The 15,249-nt window shown below is 35.5% G+C and overlaps 1 protein-coding gene across 5 annotated transcripts in view; it reads left to right on the top strand.

The window, feature by feature from the left end:
• The window catches only part of LOC123565530 (centlein-like), an 81,463-nt gene that overhangs the window by 53,020 nt on the left and 13,194 nt on the right, over positions 1–15,249 (top strand). For all 5 annotated transcript variants that reach the window (XM_053549307.1, XM_053549304.1, XM_053549305.1 and 2 more), the window contains 4 exons: positions 1,466–1,554; positions 10,771–10,857; positions 14,511–14,667; positions 14,856–14,914. In XM_053549307.1, the coding sequence (XP_053405282.1) occupies positions 1,466–1,554; positions 10,771–10,857; positions 14,511–14,667; positions 14,856–14,914 (392 nt within the window). The remainder of the gene's footprint in view (positions 1–1,465; positions 1,555–10,770; positions 10,858–14,510; positions 14,668–14,855; positions 14,915–15,249) is intronic.

Below are 15,249 nucleotides of genomic sequence, written 5' to 3'. Positions count from 1 at the left end.
TCTGTAAATTGCACTATCATCCCCATAGAATTTCTAAGTCTAGTTGAGGAGTCGCCCATATGGGTTAAAGGTGGAAACTATAAATAAGAGCTTTTTGAGTCGGCTAAAGGCTGAAAGCCATTTGACGAGTCCTTGCTGTTCAGCGATTCTCTAAATGGACCGAATAACACATGAAGGGATGTAGTTCCATTAGATTTCTCAAACTTCAAACAGTTCACTGCATGAATGAAGTTAAGTTGTGTCAATTCCCTTTGCTATGACCAATATACGATGTAATCTGTCATATTTATGACTTGTAATTGTGCAATACTCGAATGTAACTCATTAAGCATAAATGTGCATTTAAAGAATTGCGCAGGCTTACAAAGCTTGGGTAACATTCAGCGAAAGACAAAAAATAGTACAGGGCTCCAGATAAGATGCGTATTAGCGTAAATTACGTATAAAAATAATACAAATACGCATGTCTAATAATTTCTAAACCCGCCCGCTTAGCTCAGTAGGTAAGAGCGTTGGTCTACGGATCGCGGGGTCGTGAGTTCGATCCTCGGGCGGGGTGTGTGTTCTCCGTGACTATTTGATAAACGACATTGTGTCTGAAATCATTAGTCCTCCACCTCTGATTCATGTGGGGAAGTTGGCAGTTACTTGCGGAGAACAGGTTTGTACTGGTACAGAATCCAGGAAGACTGGTTAGGTTAACTGCCCGCCGTTACATGACTGAAATACTGTTAAAAAACGGCGTTAAACCCAAAACAAACAAACAAAAATAATTTCTAAGCGTATAAAAACGTATATAAAATTACAGAAACGAACACAATGTTTTTTAAAAACAAAATCTGAATCGTCTGGATGCGTTAGGTAACATAGCCGATCAGCCTTAATTCTCCCACATTGAACGTAAACTCGCATCGTATGATTTCTATAAACTTTGCGTGGGTTGAATTTTGCAGTCAGTAAACGGATAAATTATCGGAAGAAGAAGCTCTTACTGGTTTGTTTAGTTAATACTGATATTAAAAACGATTTTAATTCTTATTTTTCGAGAAATAAACAAATAGGCGAAACATTAAATTGTATTTTCTTGAAGATTTTGAAATCGAAAGTAGATCGTCTATGTTTGGCTGCTTTCACGAAACGAAACAACTTTTTTATGAAAAGATTTAAATAAGAGGTAATTTAACCGTAAACTTCAATGTCAGATACTGCCAATTGCTGCAAAATGTCTTCGTATCATCACAATATGTAAGATATATTGTTGAAACTGGAGAAAAGTGTAATCGTATCCGGATATAATATTTTGAGTAAATATCGAGCTGTGTTATGAAATTTTAAGAAAAAAACTAAAAACAAACTGAAACTGGTAGACTATACTGTCAGTACATCAATCATTAGCCAACTCAGGCCCTTCAGGCCTTTGATCTTGAAGTGTATTTGAAGCCAGTTATATGATTATGTTTTTTAGGTGCAGAATAAAGATGTTATTGTAGCACGTTTAGAGAGAGATATAAATGATCTCCGCGGTGATAGAGATGCTGCTGTTGAGGAAAAAAGGTGAGTTATTCAGTATCTGACATGTATATTGTTAGGCCGTCCAGCTGATCTAAACACGATTAGTAACCTGAAACTTGTACATGTATATTTTTGATCGCATAGAACCAGAAGTTACATCAACGTTTTCGGCGCGCGTATTTTATGTCAGACCTAAACCACGGTATTAATCGATAGCCCTACCTGTTCTTGATCAATCTATATCGGTGATCCGCTCGGAATACTGTTATTTAGAAAGATATGCGAGAAATACTTCGCTTATATCGGTCTTTCGCTCCGCGACATTGTTTACTTCCGGTTGCTCCAGTGTCACCGTACGTTTTATGTAACGTCGTTTTCGATTGGACAGTAGCTATCTCCACGTACGTCACGTACCGTTCACGTACCGTTGTCATATGCGGAGCTGTGCTAAAACTATAAAAGGCCCGTTTTTCGGCTCCTCATTTGTCAATCTTTCCTCCACCCTGAAGACAGTAACCCCTATGTTAAATGCATAAAAATCGGCTCCACAAATGTCAATTTATCCTGACATAAGCATACTGTATAATAGTCATAGAACAGTAACTTCTGGAGATATGTGGAATTTATGAATACTCTGTAAACTACTGAATATTTTATACTTGGAACTGCTAGAACTTTATATCTGAATAAAAGATGTGTGACTGAACACTGATTTTGCCTCTTTACTAGAGATATAGGTACAATGTCATCACTCTTTGTCCGAACCCAACTCAACAACTGTTCCCGGTCCTAGGCAGGAGTGCCGGCAGAACAATATAGTACTGTCACACATCCACTCACAGACCAACTGTGAATAGAGACTACCTGGCTTAAAACACAAATAGTTACGTTTCCAATTCATGTATTTGCACTGGTTTTTAACAAGTGAATAAACATACCATGTACGTCGCACGCTATTTTGCACAAATGCGTAACGTCAGTTTGAGGTACAAATTACTAATTGAGAAAATAAATAGCAAAAATGCGTTGAGATAAATCTGCATATTCTTTAATGGTATCGTAATTTACAGTTATTGCTTTGAACACATTGTTATTGTTATTATCAGTATTGTTTTTTATCATTAATTATTACCGCCCGTTTCTTCAAATTAACTATATATGCATTTTAATCTGCAATTAATTTTATCATGTTGTACCGTGTTGATCGCAAACATTTATATCAACCTCCGGACGTTAACAAACCTAGCATCAACAGCGATCAGGATGATTATAACCCACAAAGAGGCAGTGCTGTCGCACGAAAATATTTGAAAAAAAAAAAAAAATTTTATTAAACCGTAAAGCAGTTAATTTTAGAAAAAAATTATGCATTTAAGAATATAACAGGTCCTGTGGATTTAAAACTTTTTTCATGCTAAATTCAGTTTTGTACTCTGACTTTTGTCTAAAACAACACCAAAAATTTAATTCTAACACGACCAACAAATAACCCTACAAATAGAAGAAAATCAGACAACGGTTATTTTGCGATAATCCTGCGCGTGCAGTGACGTCATCCGATCCTGGTGCGTAGCACGGTCGTAAAACGTAGTTACCATTTTTTTCTAACACTGTTGATAATAGCATGTCTCGTTAGAATCGAAATAACAAATTCGCAAGTGTGATTTATCATAGAATAACTCTAATTTTTCCTTCTTATGCGAAACAATATATCACTCAGTATGAACTGTGCCATGAGAAAACCAGCATAGTGCGTTTGTGACCAGCATGGATCCAGACCAGCCTGCACCTCCGCTCAGTCTGGTCGGGATCCATACTCTTCGCTTTCAAGGCCTATTGAAATTAGAGAAACTGTTAGCGAACAGAATGGATCCTGATGCGCAGGCTGGTCTGGATCCATGCTGGTTGCAACCGCACTATGTTTCTTTTTCACGTGGCGCGGCTCATATATTCTTATGCATACGAAATCAAAAGACGTGTTATCCTACGTTAAACAACGATTGGGAAGTTATTATTTCATAAAGAAATTATTTAGGCCCTATAACCAGTTCTCAACCAGCTTAAGTACCGTTTAAATAACACCTTTTTTATTCACATCATGTGCGACACTACAAATGAAAAATGTTTCGTGCTCAAAATGAAATAAAATGTTAAAAAAAAAAAAGTTTAATAATCTCAGCGCTTTGGACAAACTTACCTAGATCTATAGACATTGTGTGCACTATCATAATAATTTAATAAATAACGGCGTTATCGATTAAATTTTGTTTATTGTCTTTACTAAAGACCGCGTATTATAAGCAGGAAAAAAACATAGTTCAGTATCAAAGTTTGATGATTTCTTTATATCTATTCAAAATACATGTAAAGCATCAAAATGTCACATCAGCTTTTTATATTTTATATTTGTGCGGAAAACCTTGAACCTTCACATCTGATACTAGTCACAGTTCACGTTTCTGTTCAAGTGGCCGTTTGTTTCTGTGCTTTTTAGCTCACCTGTCACAAAGTGACAAGGTGAGCTTTTGTGATCGCGCGGCGTCCGTCGTCCGTGCGTGCGTCCGTGCGTCCGTAAACTTTTCCTTGTGACCACTCTAGAGGTCACATTTTTCATGGGATCTTTATTAAAGTTGGTCAGAATGTTCACCTTGATGATATCTAGGTCAAGTTCGAAACTGGGTCACGTGCCGTCAAAAACTAGGTCAGTAGGTCTAAAAATAGAAAAACCTTGTGACCTCTCTAGAGGCCATATATTTCACAAGAGCTTCATGAAAATTGGTCAGAGCGTTCACCTTGATGATATCTAGGTCAAGTTCGAAACTGGGTAACGTGCCTTCAAAAACTAGGTCAGTAGGTCAAATAATAGAAAAACCTTGTGACCTCTCTAGAGGCCATATTTTTCATGGGATCTTTATGAAAGTTGGTCTGAATGTTCATCTTGATGATATCTAGGTCAAGATCGAAACTGGGTCACGTGCGGTCAAAAACTAGGTCAGTAGGTCTAAAAATAGAAAAACCTTGTGACCTCTCTAGAGGCCATATATTTCAAGAGATCTTCATGAAAATGGGTCAGAATGTTCACCTTGATGATATCTAGGTCAGGTTCGAAAGTGGGTCACGTGCCTTCAAAAACTAGGTCAGTAGGTCTAAAAATAGAAAAACCTTGTGACCTTTCTAGAGGCCATATATTTCACAAGATCTTCATGAAAATTAATCAGAACGTTTACCTTGATGATATCTAAATCAAGTTCGAAAGTGGGTCACGTGCCATCAAAAGCTAGGTCAGTAGGTCAAATAATAGAAAAACCTTGTGACCTCTCTAGAGGCCATATTTTCCATGGGATCTGTATGAAAGTTGGTCTGAATGATCATCTTGATGATATCTAGGTCAAATTCGAAAGTGGGTCACGGACCGTCAAAAACTAGGTCAGTAGGTCAAGTAATGAGGCCATACTTGTGAATGGATCTCCATAAAAATTGGTCAGAATGTTCATCTTGATGATATCTAGGTCAAGTTCGAAAGTGGGTCACGTGCCATCAAAAAGTAGGTCAGTAGGTCAAGTAATGAAAAAACGTTGTGACCTCTCTAGAGGCCATATTTTTCATGGGATCTTTATGAAAGTTGGTCTGAATGTTTATCTTGATGATATCTAGGTCAAGTTTGAAACTGGGTCAACTGCGATCAAAAACTAGGTCAGTAGGTCTTGAAATAGAAAAACCTTGTGACCTCTCTAGAGGCCATACCCTTGAATGGATCTTCATGAAAATTGGTCAGAATGTTCACCTTGATGATATCTAGGTCAAGTTTGAAACTGGGTCACGTGCCTTAAAAAACTAGGTCAATAGGTCAAATAATAGAAAAACCTTGTGACCTCTCTAGAGACCATATTTTTCAATGGATCTTCATGAAAATTGGTCAGAATTTTTATCTTGATAATATCTAGGTCAAGTTCAAAACTGGGTCACATGAGCTCAAAAACTAGGTCACTATGTCAAATAATAGAAAAAACGACGTCATACTCAAAACTGGATCATGTGGGAAGAGGTGAGCGATTCAGGACCATCATGGTCCTCTTGTTTTTTCTTTTGGCGGTACCACTCTCACCTCTCCGCAATGCTCAGACAAGGGTGGGGTGGGGGATGTGGGGAGGGGGTATCACACTTCATTTGTGTAAATATCAATAAGATAGAGTAACTAATCATTGACAAAATTTATAACATTTGTATATCAACTATGTATAGATACTGACTGACATAATCTCTAGTAATACAGACAGATAAACGGACATACTGAAGAAACAAATCTTTCAGGCTAACTAAATGAATGATCGAGTAAATAATTACCAACTGGTCATGAATTCATGATACTCATCGGCTATTCGACTGCAAAAAGACACGCGGATGGATTGAATGGTCGACTGAATGTTGCGTTTCATTATTTGTTATGTATATTCATTTATACCGATTATTATTACCACAGTAAATAATACACAATTTGCACATTTATTCGGAAAAAATAGAGCGAAAAAAAACGAAACACTAAAAATTGGACGGCTATAGTTAAAATTCGGACACTAAGCTGTGTACGAACTTTTTCGAATTTTATATTAGCAAACGAAATATACAACAATGGAATGATATATATAAAGATAAGTATGTCAAAACATACTTTAATCTAGGTTATATACTTACGAATGAAATTTAATATACAATTTAGCTGCTTCAGGTCCTTTTTTGATACAGTTTCTAGTTTTTCACTCCGTTATAGACCTATTTCCAAAAAGACATTCATGAATATGCTTTAAGAAAACGAAAAAGAAAAAAGGGTGTTGATAAGTTTGCAGTGGAATACAAGTCAACTGAAGATAAGTACCCTCATATTGCCGCATTTCAGAAAGCGATCCGCAGAATAAACACCGTACTTTCGTTTTTAGAGTAATAAAAAATCAAAAAGAAAAAAAAAAAACAATAATGAAAGGTATCTTTTTTTCCCGGGATTACGCGCAAATGTGCTAAAATGAAAAAAAAAACTCCATTTATTAGGGATCTTTACGACCTCGCTACACTGCGGAAGCATATTTTTGACCGAATTACTGCTGTATAACATCAAAAAACAGCAAAATGACCTACGTAAGGGAGCGAGGGAGCAGTTATTGTGTGACCATGTGAGTGAAGGACTGTGGAAGAAGCAGACTTCTTTTCATTTGAAATTTATCAATTAAGACACCATGACTGTGCCTAATGATTTTTATTCTTTTTGTGTGCTCATTAGAACATAAAAGTATATTTTCCCCTCTTTGATTTATTATATTAGAAAAGTATCCAAGAGTGACTGTTCTACTTTTGAAAGCTGTATAATTATGATACATAAATACATATGCGTATATGATATGATATGATATGATATGATAAAATCATGTAAAATCGACTCCGAGCGAAAATGCAAAATGAAATTGTCCTAACTTAAGTGTAGATAAAAAGTATTACTTTTATTTATTTAAACTTCGTAGGCTAACTGATCGCCTTAATTTTATCACGGTATTACAATGCCTGGAATGTAATGCATTCATGTAAATTACCACTTAAAACACTGGTTTTTATGAAAAACTAAACAAGAAACAGAACATTTGATTAGTTCATAGATGGTAGGTCTGTAGGAATATGTAATATAAATTCGTTGAGAAAGTAATTTAAAAATACTTCCATTTTCGTGGCACATCAAATAAAATGATGCTTGCCATGCAATTTTCTTTTTCTTTATAGGTCCAGTACAATTTTCTTACAGAACATTATTTTTTTGGACTGGACCTTAGATTTAAATGTAAAAGTGATTTGTTCAAATGATCATAGATGAGACGTTCATACTTTAAGTTTACTTCTAGACACAATGTTCAGAATAAATTATTTCGAAGATACTGAAAATATAGAAGAAAGATAATAAAGATCTATAATATGCGTCACAAATTTGTAAAATGAACCAAATACTTTAAAGTTATTAAATGGAAATCGAGCTAATAAAATCATCAAAAACGTTGCGTTTTTATGTACAGCAAAGTGAAATTATACGACGTAACGTTATGCAATCTAATATTTGCAGCTTTACTGTAAACGATGTAATATTTTCACAGAATGATGGTTCATGAAAGTTTTATACTAACAAGATAAGTCAGATATCTTTAGAAAGTTCATACAATGCACTTTTAGCCATCTATAAAGATCAATGCCAACTTTCAATAATAACTCGCATAAAATGGGGAAACTCACTTTTGAAATGGACTTTTTGACGTAACATTTTCAGTATAATTTTTTAAAATATACCGTAGTCGTTTAATACTTGTTAATGATTATTGATTTAAAAATGTACATAATTGTTAATGTATGCATTTTATGATAGTATAAGTTTTGGTATTTTTTCCCATAAATTATTACAGTATAATTGAATAAATACGCACCAGGATGACGAGCGTAACGCTTGTAGGAAAAGCCGTCAAGGTTTTGTTAAAGCGAGTAAATACGGAAATGACGTTAAATAAACTCATGGAATGATGCGCGGCAAAATTCAATGTCGTGTGCTGGTTATTTTGTCCAGATATCTTTAAAATTGACAGATTTATCGTCCAAAAACCGACTGCCGTACTAACATCTTGTTACGCGTAACGTTACATTTTTCGTCATTTTTGTTGATGATAATTCGATTTTTTATGTATTTTATGATTATAAATTCTCTAAAAATGAAACGGGGAAAAATGTAATTTAAATCTTATAATCACTGTAGTAAAAACATACATGGACGTCAGTTACTCATAATTTAAATAGCTGCATACACATCAACATGTATCTCGAAATCGCCTATGTGTAAAATAGCGTGCGACGTACGACCAGCAAATCAGGACTATTCTCTGCGTCTCTCTTTCTGAACTTGGTCTGTCTCTTAAGTACACACTATGTAAGTTAAAGACAGGTACAGCTACTGTTTGCATTGAGTTAATGCATTATTTTGAAACATTTCCATTAGCAGGTGGATACATTAACAAAATTAAGATGTAAATTTTTTTAGCTCACCTGTCACAAATTGACAAGGTGAGTTTTTGTGATCGCGCGGTGTCTGTCCTCCATCCGTGCATGGGTCAGTCCATAAACTTTTGCTTGTGACCACTCTAGAGGTCACATTTTTCATGGGATCTTTATGAAAGTTGGTCAGAATGTTCACCTTGATGATATCTAGGTCAAGTTCAAAACTGGGTCACGTGCTGATAAAAACTAGGTCAGTAGGTTTTGAAATAGAAAAACCTTGTGACCTCTCTAGAGGCCATATATTTCACAAGATCTTCATGAAAATTGGTCAGAATGTTCACCTTGATGATATCTAGGTCAAGTTCGAAACTGGGTCACGTGCCTTCAAAATCTGGGTCAGTAGGTCTAAAAATAGAAAAACATTGTGACCTCTCTAGAGGCCATATATTTCACAAGATCTTCATGAAAATTAATCAGAACGTTCACCTTGATGATATCTAGGTCAAGTTCGAAACTGGGTCACGTGCCGTCAAAAACTAGGTCAGTAGGTCAAATAATAGAAAAACCTTGTGACCTCTCTAAAGGCTATATTTTTCATGGGATCTGTATGAAAGTTGGTCTGAATGTTCATCTTGATGATATCTAGGTCAAGTTCGAAACTGGGTCACGTGCGGTCAAAAACTAGGACAGTAGGTCTAAAAATAGAAAAACTTTGTGACCTCTCTAGAGGCCATATATTTCATGAGATCTTCATGAAAATTGATCAGAATGTTGACTTTGATGATATCTAGGTCAAGTTCGAAAGTGGGTCGCGTGCCATCAAAAACTAGGTCAGTAGGTCAAATAATAGAAAAACCTTGTGACCTCTCTAGAGGCCATATTTTTCATGGGATCTGTATGAAAGTTGGTCTGAATGATCATCTTGATGATATCTAGGTCAAGTTCGAAAGTGGGTCACGTGCCTTCAAAAACTAGGTCAGTAGGTCAAATAATATAAAACCCTTGTAACCTCTAAAGGCCATATTTTTCATGGGATCTGTATGAAAGTTGGTCTGAATGTTCATCTTGATGATATCTAGGTCAAGTTCGAAACAGGGTCATGTGCAGTTAAAAACTAGGTCAGTAGGTCTAAAAATAGAAAAACCTTGTGACCTCTCTAGAGGCCATACTTTTGAATGGATCTCCATAAAAATTGGTCAGAATGTTCATCTTGATGATATCTAGGTCAAGTTCGAAAGCGGGTCACGTGCCGTCAAAAACTAGGTCAGTAGGTCAGATAATGAAAAAACATGTGACCTCTCTAGAGGCCATATTTTTCATGGGATCTGTATGAAAGTTGGTCTGAATGTTTATCTTGATGATATATAGGTCAAGTTTGAAACTGGGTCAACTGTGATCAAAAACTAGGTCAGTAGGTTTTGAAATAGAAAAACCTTGTGACCTCTCTAGAGGCCATACCCTTGAATGGATCTTCATGAAAATTGGTCAGAATGTAAACCTTGATGATATCTAGGTGAAGTTTGAAACTGGGTCACGTGCCTTAAAAAACTAGGTCAGTAGGTCAAATAAGAAAACAACCTTGTGACCTCTCTAGAGGCCATACTTTTCATGGGACCTGTATGAAAGTTAGTCTGAATGTTCATCTTGATGATATCTAGGTCAAGTTTGAAACTGGGTCAACTGCGACAAAAACTAGGTCAGTAGGTCTAAAATTAGAAAAATCTTTTGACCTCTCTAGAAGCCATATTTTTCAATGGATCTTCATGGAAATTGATCTGAATGTTCACCTTGATGATATCTAGGTCAGTTTCGAAACTGGGTCACGTGCGGTCAAAAACTAGGCCAGTAGGTATAAAAATAGAAAAACCTTGTGACCTCTCTAGAGGCCATATTTTTCATAAGATCTTCATGAAAATTAGTGAGAATGTTCACCTTGATGATATCTAGGTAAAGTTCAAAACAGGGTCATGTACCTTTGAAAACTAGGTCAATAGGTCAAATAATAGAAAAACCTTGTGACCTCTCTAAAGACCATATTTTTCAATGGATCTTCATGAAAATTGGTCAGAATTTTTATCTTGATAATATCTAGGTCAAGTTCAAAACTGGGTCACATGAGCTCGAAAACTAGGTCACTATGTCAAATAATAGAAAAAAACGACGTCATACTCAAAACTGGGTCATGTGGGAAGAGGTGAGCGATTCAGGACCATCATGGTCGTCTTGTTATTTTTTCTCACCTAGGTTATTAAAGCAAGAAATAATGGAATTGAAACAGGAAGCATCACAGCACAGAATGGACCAAGCTGATCTCAGACGGGATATACAAAGGTAATATATCCCATGAAATAATTTCATGGGCATGAAATTTCATGGTTTTGCTACAGCTATTTCCTTGATTAATTTTCATGGACTGATGCAACTATGGAATACACAAAAATGAGTCCCCCATGAATATAGATGATTTTACAGTACATGTTTTTAGCTCATCTGATTTTTTGAAAAAAAATGATGAGTTATTGTCATCACTTGAGCGGTTGTCGGCGTCGGCGTCGGCGTCGGCGTCGGCGTTGCCTGGTTAAGTTTTATGTTTAGGTCAGCTTTTCTCCTAAACTATCAAAGCTATTGCTTTGAAACTTGGAATACTTGTTCACCATCATAAGCTGACCCTGTATAGCAAGAAACATAACTCCATCTTGCTTTTTGCAAGATTTATGGCCCCTTATGTACTTAGAAAATATCAGATTTCTTGGTTAAGTTTTATGTTTAGGTCAACTTTTCTCCTAAACTATCAAAGCTATTGCTTTGAAACTTGGAATACTTGTTCACCATCATAAGCAGACCCTGTACATCAAGAAACATAACTCCATCTTGCTTTTTGCAAGATTTATTGCCCCTTTTGGACTTAGAAAATCAGTTTTCTTGGTTAAGTTTTATGTTTAAGTCAGCTTTTATCCTAAACTATCAAAGCTATTGCTTTAAAACTTGCAACACTTGTTCACCATCATAAGTTGACCCTGTATAGCAAGAAACATAACTCTGTCCTGCTTTTTGCAAGATTTATGGCCCCTTTTGGACTTAGAAAATCAGTTTTCTTGGTTAAGTTTTATGTTTAGGTCAGCTTTTATCCTAAACTATCAAAGCTATTGCTTTAAAACTTGCAACACTTGTTCACCATCATAAGTTGACCCTGTATAGCAAGAAACATAACTCTGTCCTGCTTTTTGCAAGATTTATGGCCCCTTTTGGACTTAGAAAATAACAGATTTCTTGGTTAAGTTTTATGTTTAGGTCAAGTTTTTCTCTTAAACTATCAAAGCTATTGCTTTGAAACTTGCAACACTTGTTCACCATCATAAGCTGACCCTGTACAACAAGCAACATAACTCCATCCTGCTTTTTGCAATAATTATTGCCCCTTTTGGACTTAGAAAATCATTTTCTTGGTTGAGTATTATGTTTAAGTCAACTTTTCTCATAAACTATCAAAGCTATTGCTTTAAAACTTGCAACAGTTTTTCACCATCATAAGTGGACACTGTACATCAAGAAACATAACTCTATCCTGCTTTTTGCAAGAATGATGGCCCTTTTTAGACTGAGAAAATCATGGGTAGGACAATATTTCTATTACACAAAAAAATCAGATGAGCGTCAGCACCCGCAAGGCGGTGCTCTTGTTTACTTCTGTTTTACTGTCTCATCTTGCCAGAGTAGCTCAGTAGGTAGAGCAAATGACACTGTAAGTTCAGAGGTCACATGTTTGATATTCAGGGTTGGTGTAATGTGGAGACATTGTCAGTTACATGTGGATTACAGATGATATCAACTTGTACTGGTACACTATCCAGGAACACTGGTCAACTGACTGTCAGTACTTAAAGTGTAACACACATACATTTGATATTTGAAAAAAAAAGATGGTATCAGATCCAGCCGTTCTGATTTAGGAGAAAGCATGGAAAAGACAGTTACTACAGTAATGATTCAAAAGAGCTGTTGACCCTTTTTGATGAAAAAAATGATTAGGCCAGTCAAAAAATATGTGTTTAGGTTCACCCAACCAACCCTAAAATGAAGCCCTCTTCCTATTAATTTTTTTTTTCATCTGGAAAAAAGAGATTTATTTTCTGTCAGAAAAGAATTTTAGAGACAGTTTACTTTATTATGACACAATTTCCATGAAAAATAAAAATTAAAAAAAAATTGCTTACATATCTACACTATTTTATGAGGTTAAGTAAATCTGAACATGTATTTATACCCCCACCAAACATGTTTGAGGGGGGTATATAGGAGTCAGTTTTGTCGCGTCCCGTCGCGTCCCGTCCCGTCGCGTCCCGAAATCTATTATCTCAGTTATTACCAAATGGATTTGATTCAAACTTAAAATACATGTTCCACCTTATCACCCACATCATGTGACACAAGGTGCATAACTCTTGACACCAAGTTTTCATGAATTATGTCCCCTTTTACTTAGAATTTAAGGTTAATTTTGTTGTATTTTCACTATATCTCAGTTATTACTAAATGGATTTGATTCAAACTTAAAATAGATGTTCCACCTCATCACCCACATCATGTGACATAAGGTGCATAACTCTGACACCAATTTTTTTTATGAATTATGCCCCTTTTTACTTAGAATTTAAGGTTGATTTTGATGTATTTTCACTTTATCTCAGTTACTACTGAATGGATTTGATTCAAACTTATAATAGATGTTCCACCTCATCACCCACATCATGTGCCCACATCGTGTGACACAAGGTGCATAACTCTGACACCAAGTTTTCATGAATTATGTCCCCTTTTACTTAGAATTTAAGGTTAATTTTGTTGTATTTTCACTATATCTCAGTTATTACTAAATGGATTTGATTCAAACTTAAAATAGTTGTTCCACCTCATCACCCAGATGATGTGACATAAGGTGCTTAACTCTGACATAAATTGTTTATGAATTATGTCCCCTTTTACTTTAAATTTAAGGTTGATTTTGATGTATTTTCACTATATCTCAATTATTACAAAATGGATTTGATTCAAACTTAAAATAGATGTTCCACCTCATCACCCACATCATGTGACACAAGGTGCATTACTCTGACACCAATTTTTCATGAATTATGCCCCTTTTTACTTAGAATTTAAGGTTAATTTTGATGTATTTTCACTATATCTCAATTACTACTGAATGGATTTGATTCAGACTTAAAACAGATGTTCCACCTCATCACCCACATCATATGACACAAGGTGCATAATTCTGACACTATTTTTCTTGAATTGTGTCCCCTTTTACCTAGAATTTAAGGTTAATTTTGATGTATTTTCACTATATCTCATTCTGATTGGCTTAGAGCCAAAGGGAAGTAACCTTTTTTAACCTTTGTACTGAGTTTCTTCCCCTTAAATTCCAGGAATAAGTCTATTTTTAGAAATCCTATTTTTAGATTTTCAATATTTTAGGTATTTTTCTAACTTTTTTTATTATAAGTCCTATGTAAAAAGTAAAAACATTTTTCCGTGGTAACATGGGTCAGTAAGACACTTTTTTGTATTCACTTTTAGTGTATCTCTAATATTAGAGATTTATTATATTTACTAGTATTACTATACTAGTATTATACTAGTATTACTTATATGTGGAAGCCCAGGATGAAGTACTCCAAAGTATTTTTAAGATTCCTTATGGTTGCCATTCTTCTGTGACAAGACCGTATGGTGGGGGTATGAGTCACTCCTGTGACAGTTCTAGTTTTTTTTAGTTTGACCTTGACTTTAATTATGATAATGATAAAAGAATTCTTTGAGACTGTAAGGGTAAACAAGAGGCAGATTACTGCTCACAGAAAAAGTGTCTAGAATGACACCTTTGGTCTAAACTGGAAATTTCTAAATTACTTAAACTTCTTTGGATATGCCCTAAAAACTTACCAATGATTAGAGTTATTTCTTACCTAGCACTTGCATTTCAGGTTAAAGAGAGAGTTGGAGGAGGAGAGAGCTATAAATAGACTGAAAACCAACAAGGCTACACAGCAGAAAACTGTTATCATAAAACCATCGGCAAAACCTCGCAGAAAAGCTCACAAATCTAAAAATAATAACTTTAATGTTAGTGCTAGTAAAAAGGTAAGAAAGTTGGATATGTCATTCGTACGACTTTAAGTACTCTAGATTGGAGATCTCTCATGTTAATTTTATTTCCTGATTTTTTAAGTGGCAGTTTTTAGTAAGTTTAATTGGAGAAATGGGAAGTATTCAACCAGAGAATCTTGGTTTTGTACAGTGTGTAATATACCAGTATGTATATTTTTCAGTTTGAAGAGTTGATTGAAGAAGGCTGGGAAGAGATGTCTGGGGACTCCGACATTGAAGAGTTAGTATTTGTTTATTACTGCTTTATTATGTCCCCACACGTTTATGTTGGGGCATATAGCGTTGCTGCTGTCCGTATATATGTCTGTACATGTACATCCGGGCAACTGAAAAGGAAGAGAGGGCCATCTAACAGTAAAGAGAACAAAAGAGAACAATAGCTTCAATCCGTTTACAATAGATTAAAGGGTCAGGGCCCCCTAATCAAACAAAAGAAAATAACTAAAGAAATGGCCCTCTCATTTCTGTCGGACGTCCGTCCGTACGTCTTGTGTGTCCAACTCCTCCCACACTATTAGTCTGGTTTGCTTCAAACTTTCACAGATGAACAAGCTA

Source organism: Mercenaria mercenaria, chromosome 8 (genome assembly GCF_021730395.1).
Source record: "Mercenaria mercenaria strain notata chromosome 8, MADL_Memer_1, whole genome shotgun sequence".
In the NCBI taxonomy this organism is placed as follows: domain Eukaryota; kingdom Metazoa; phylum Mollusca; class Bivalvia; order Venerida; family Veneridae; genus Mercenaria; species Mercenaria mercenaria.
Note: the sequence above shows the minus strand (reverse complement) of the source record. Positions and strands in the feature narration are given on the sequence as shown.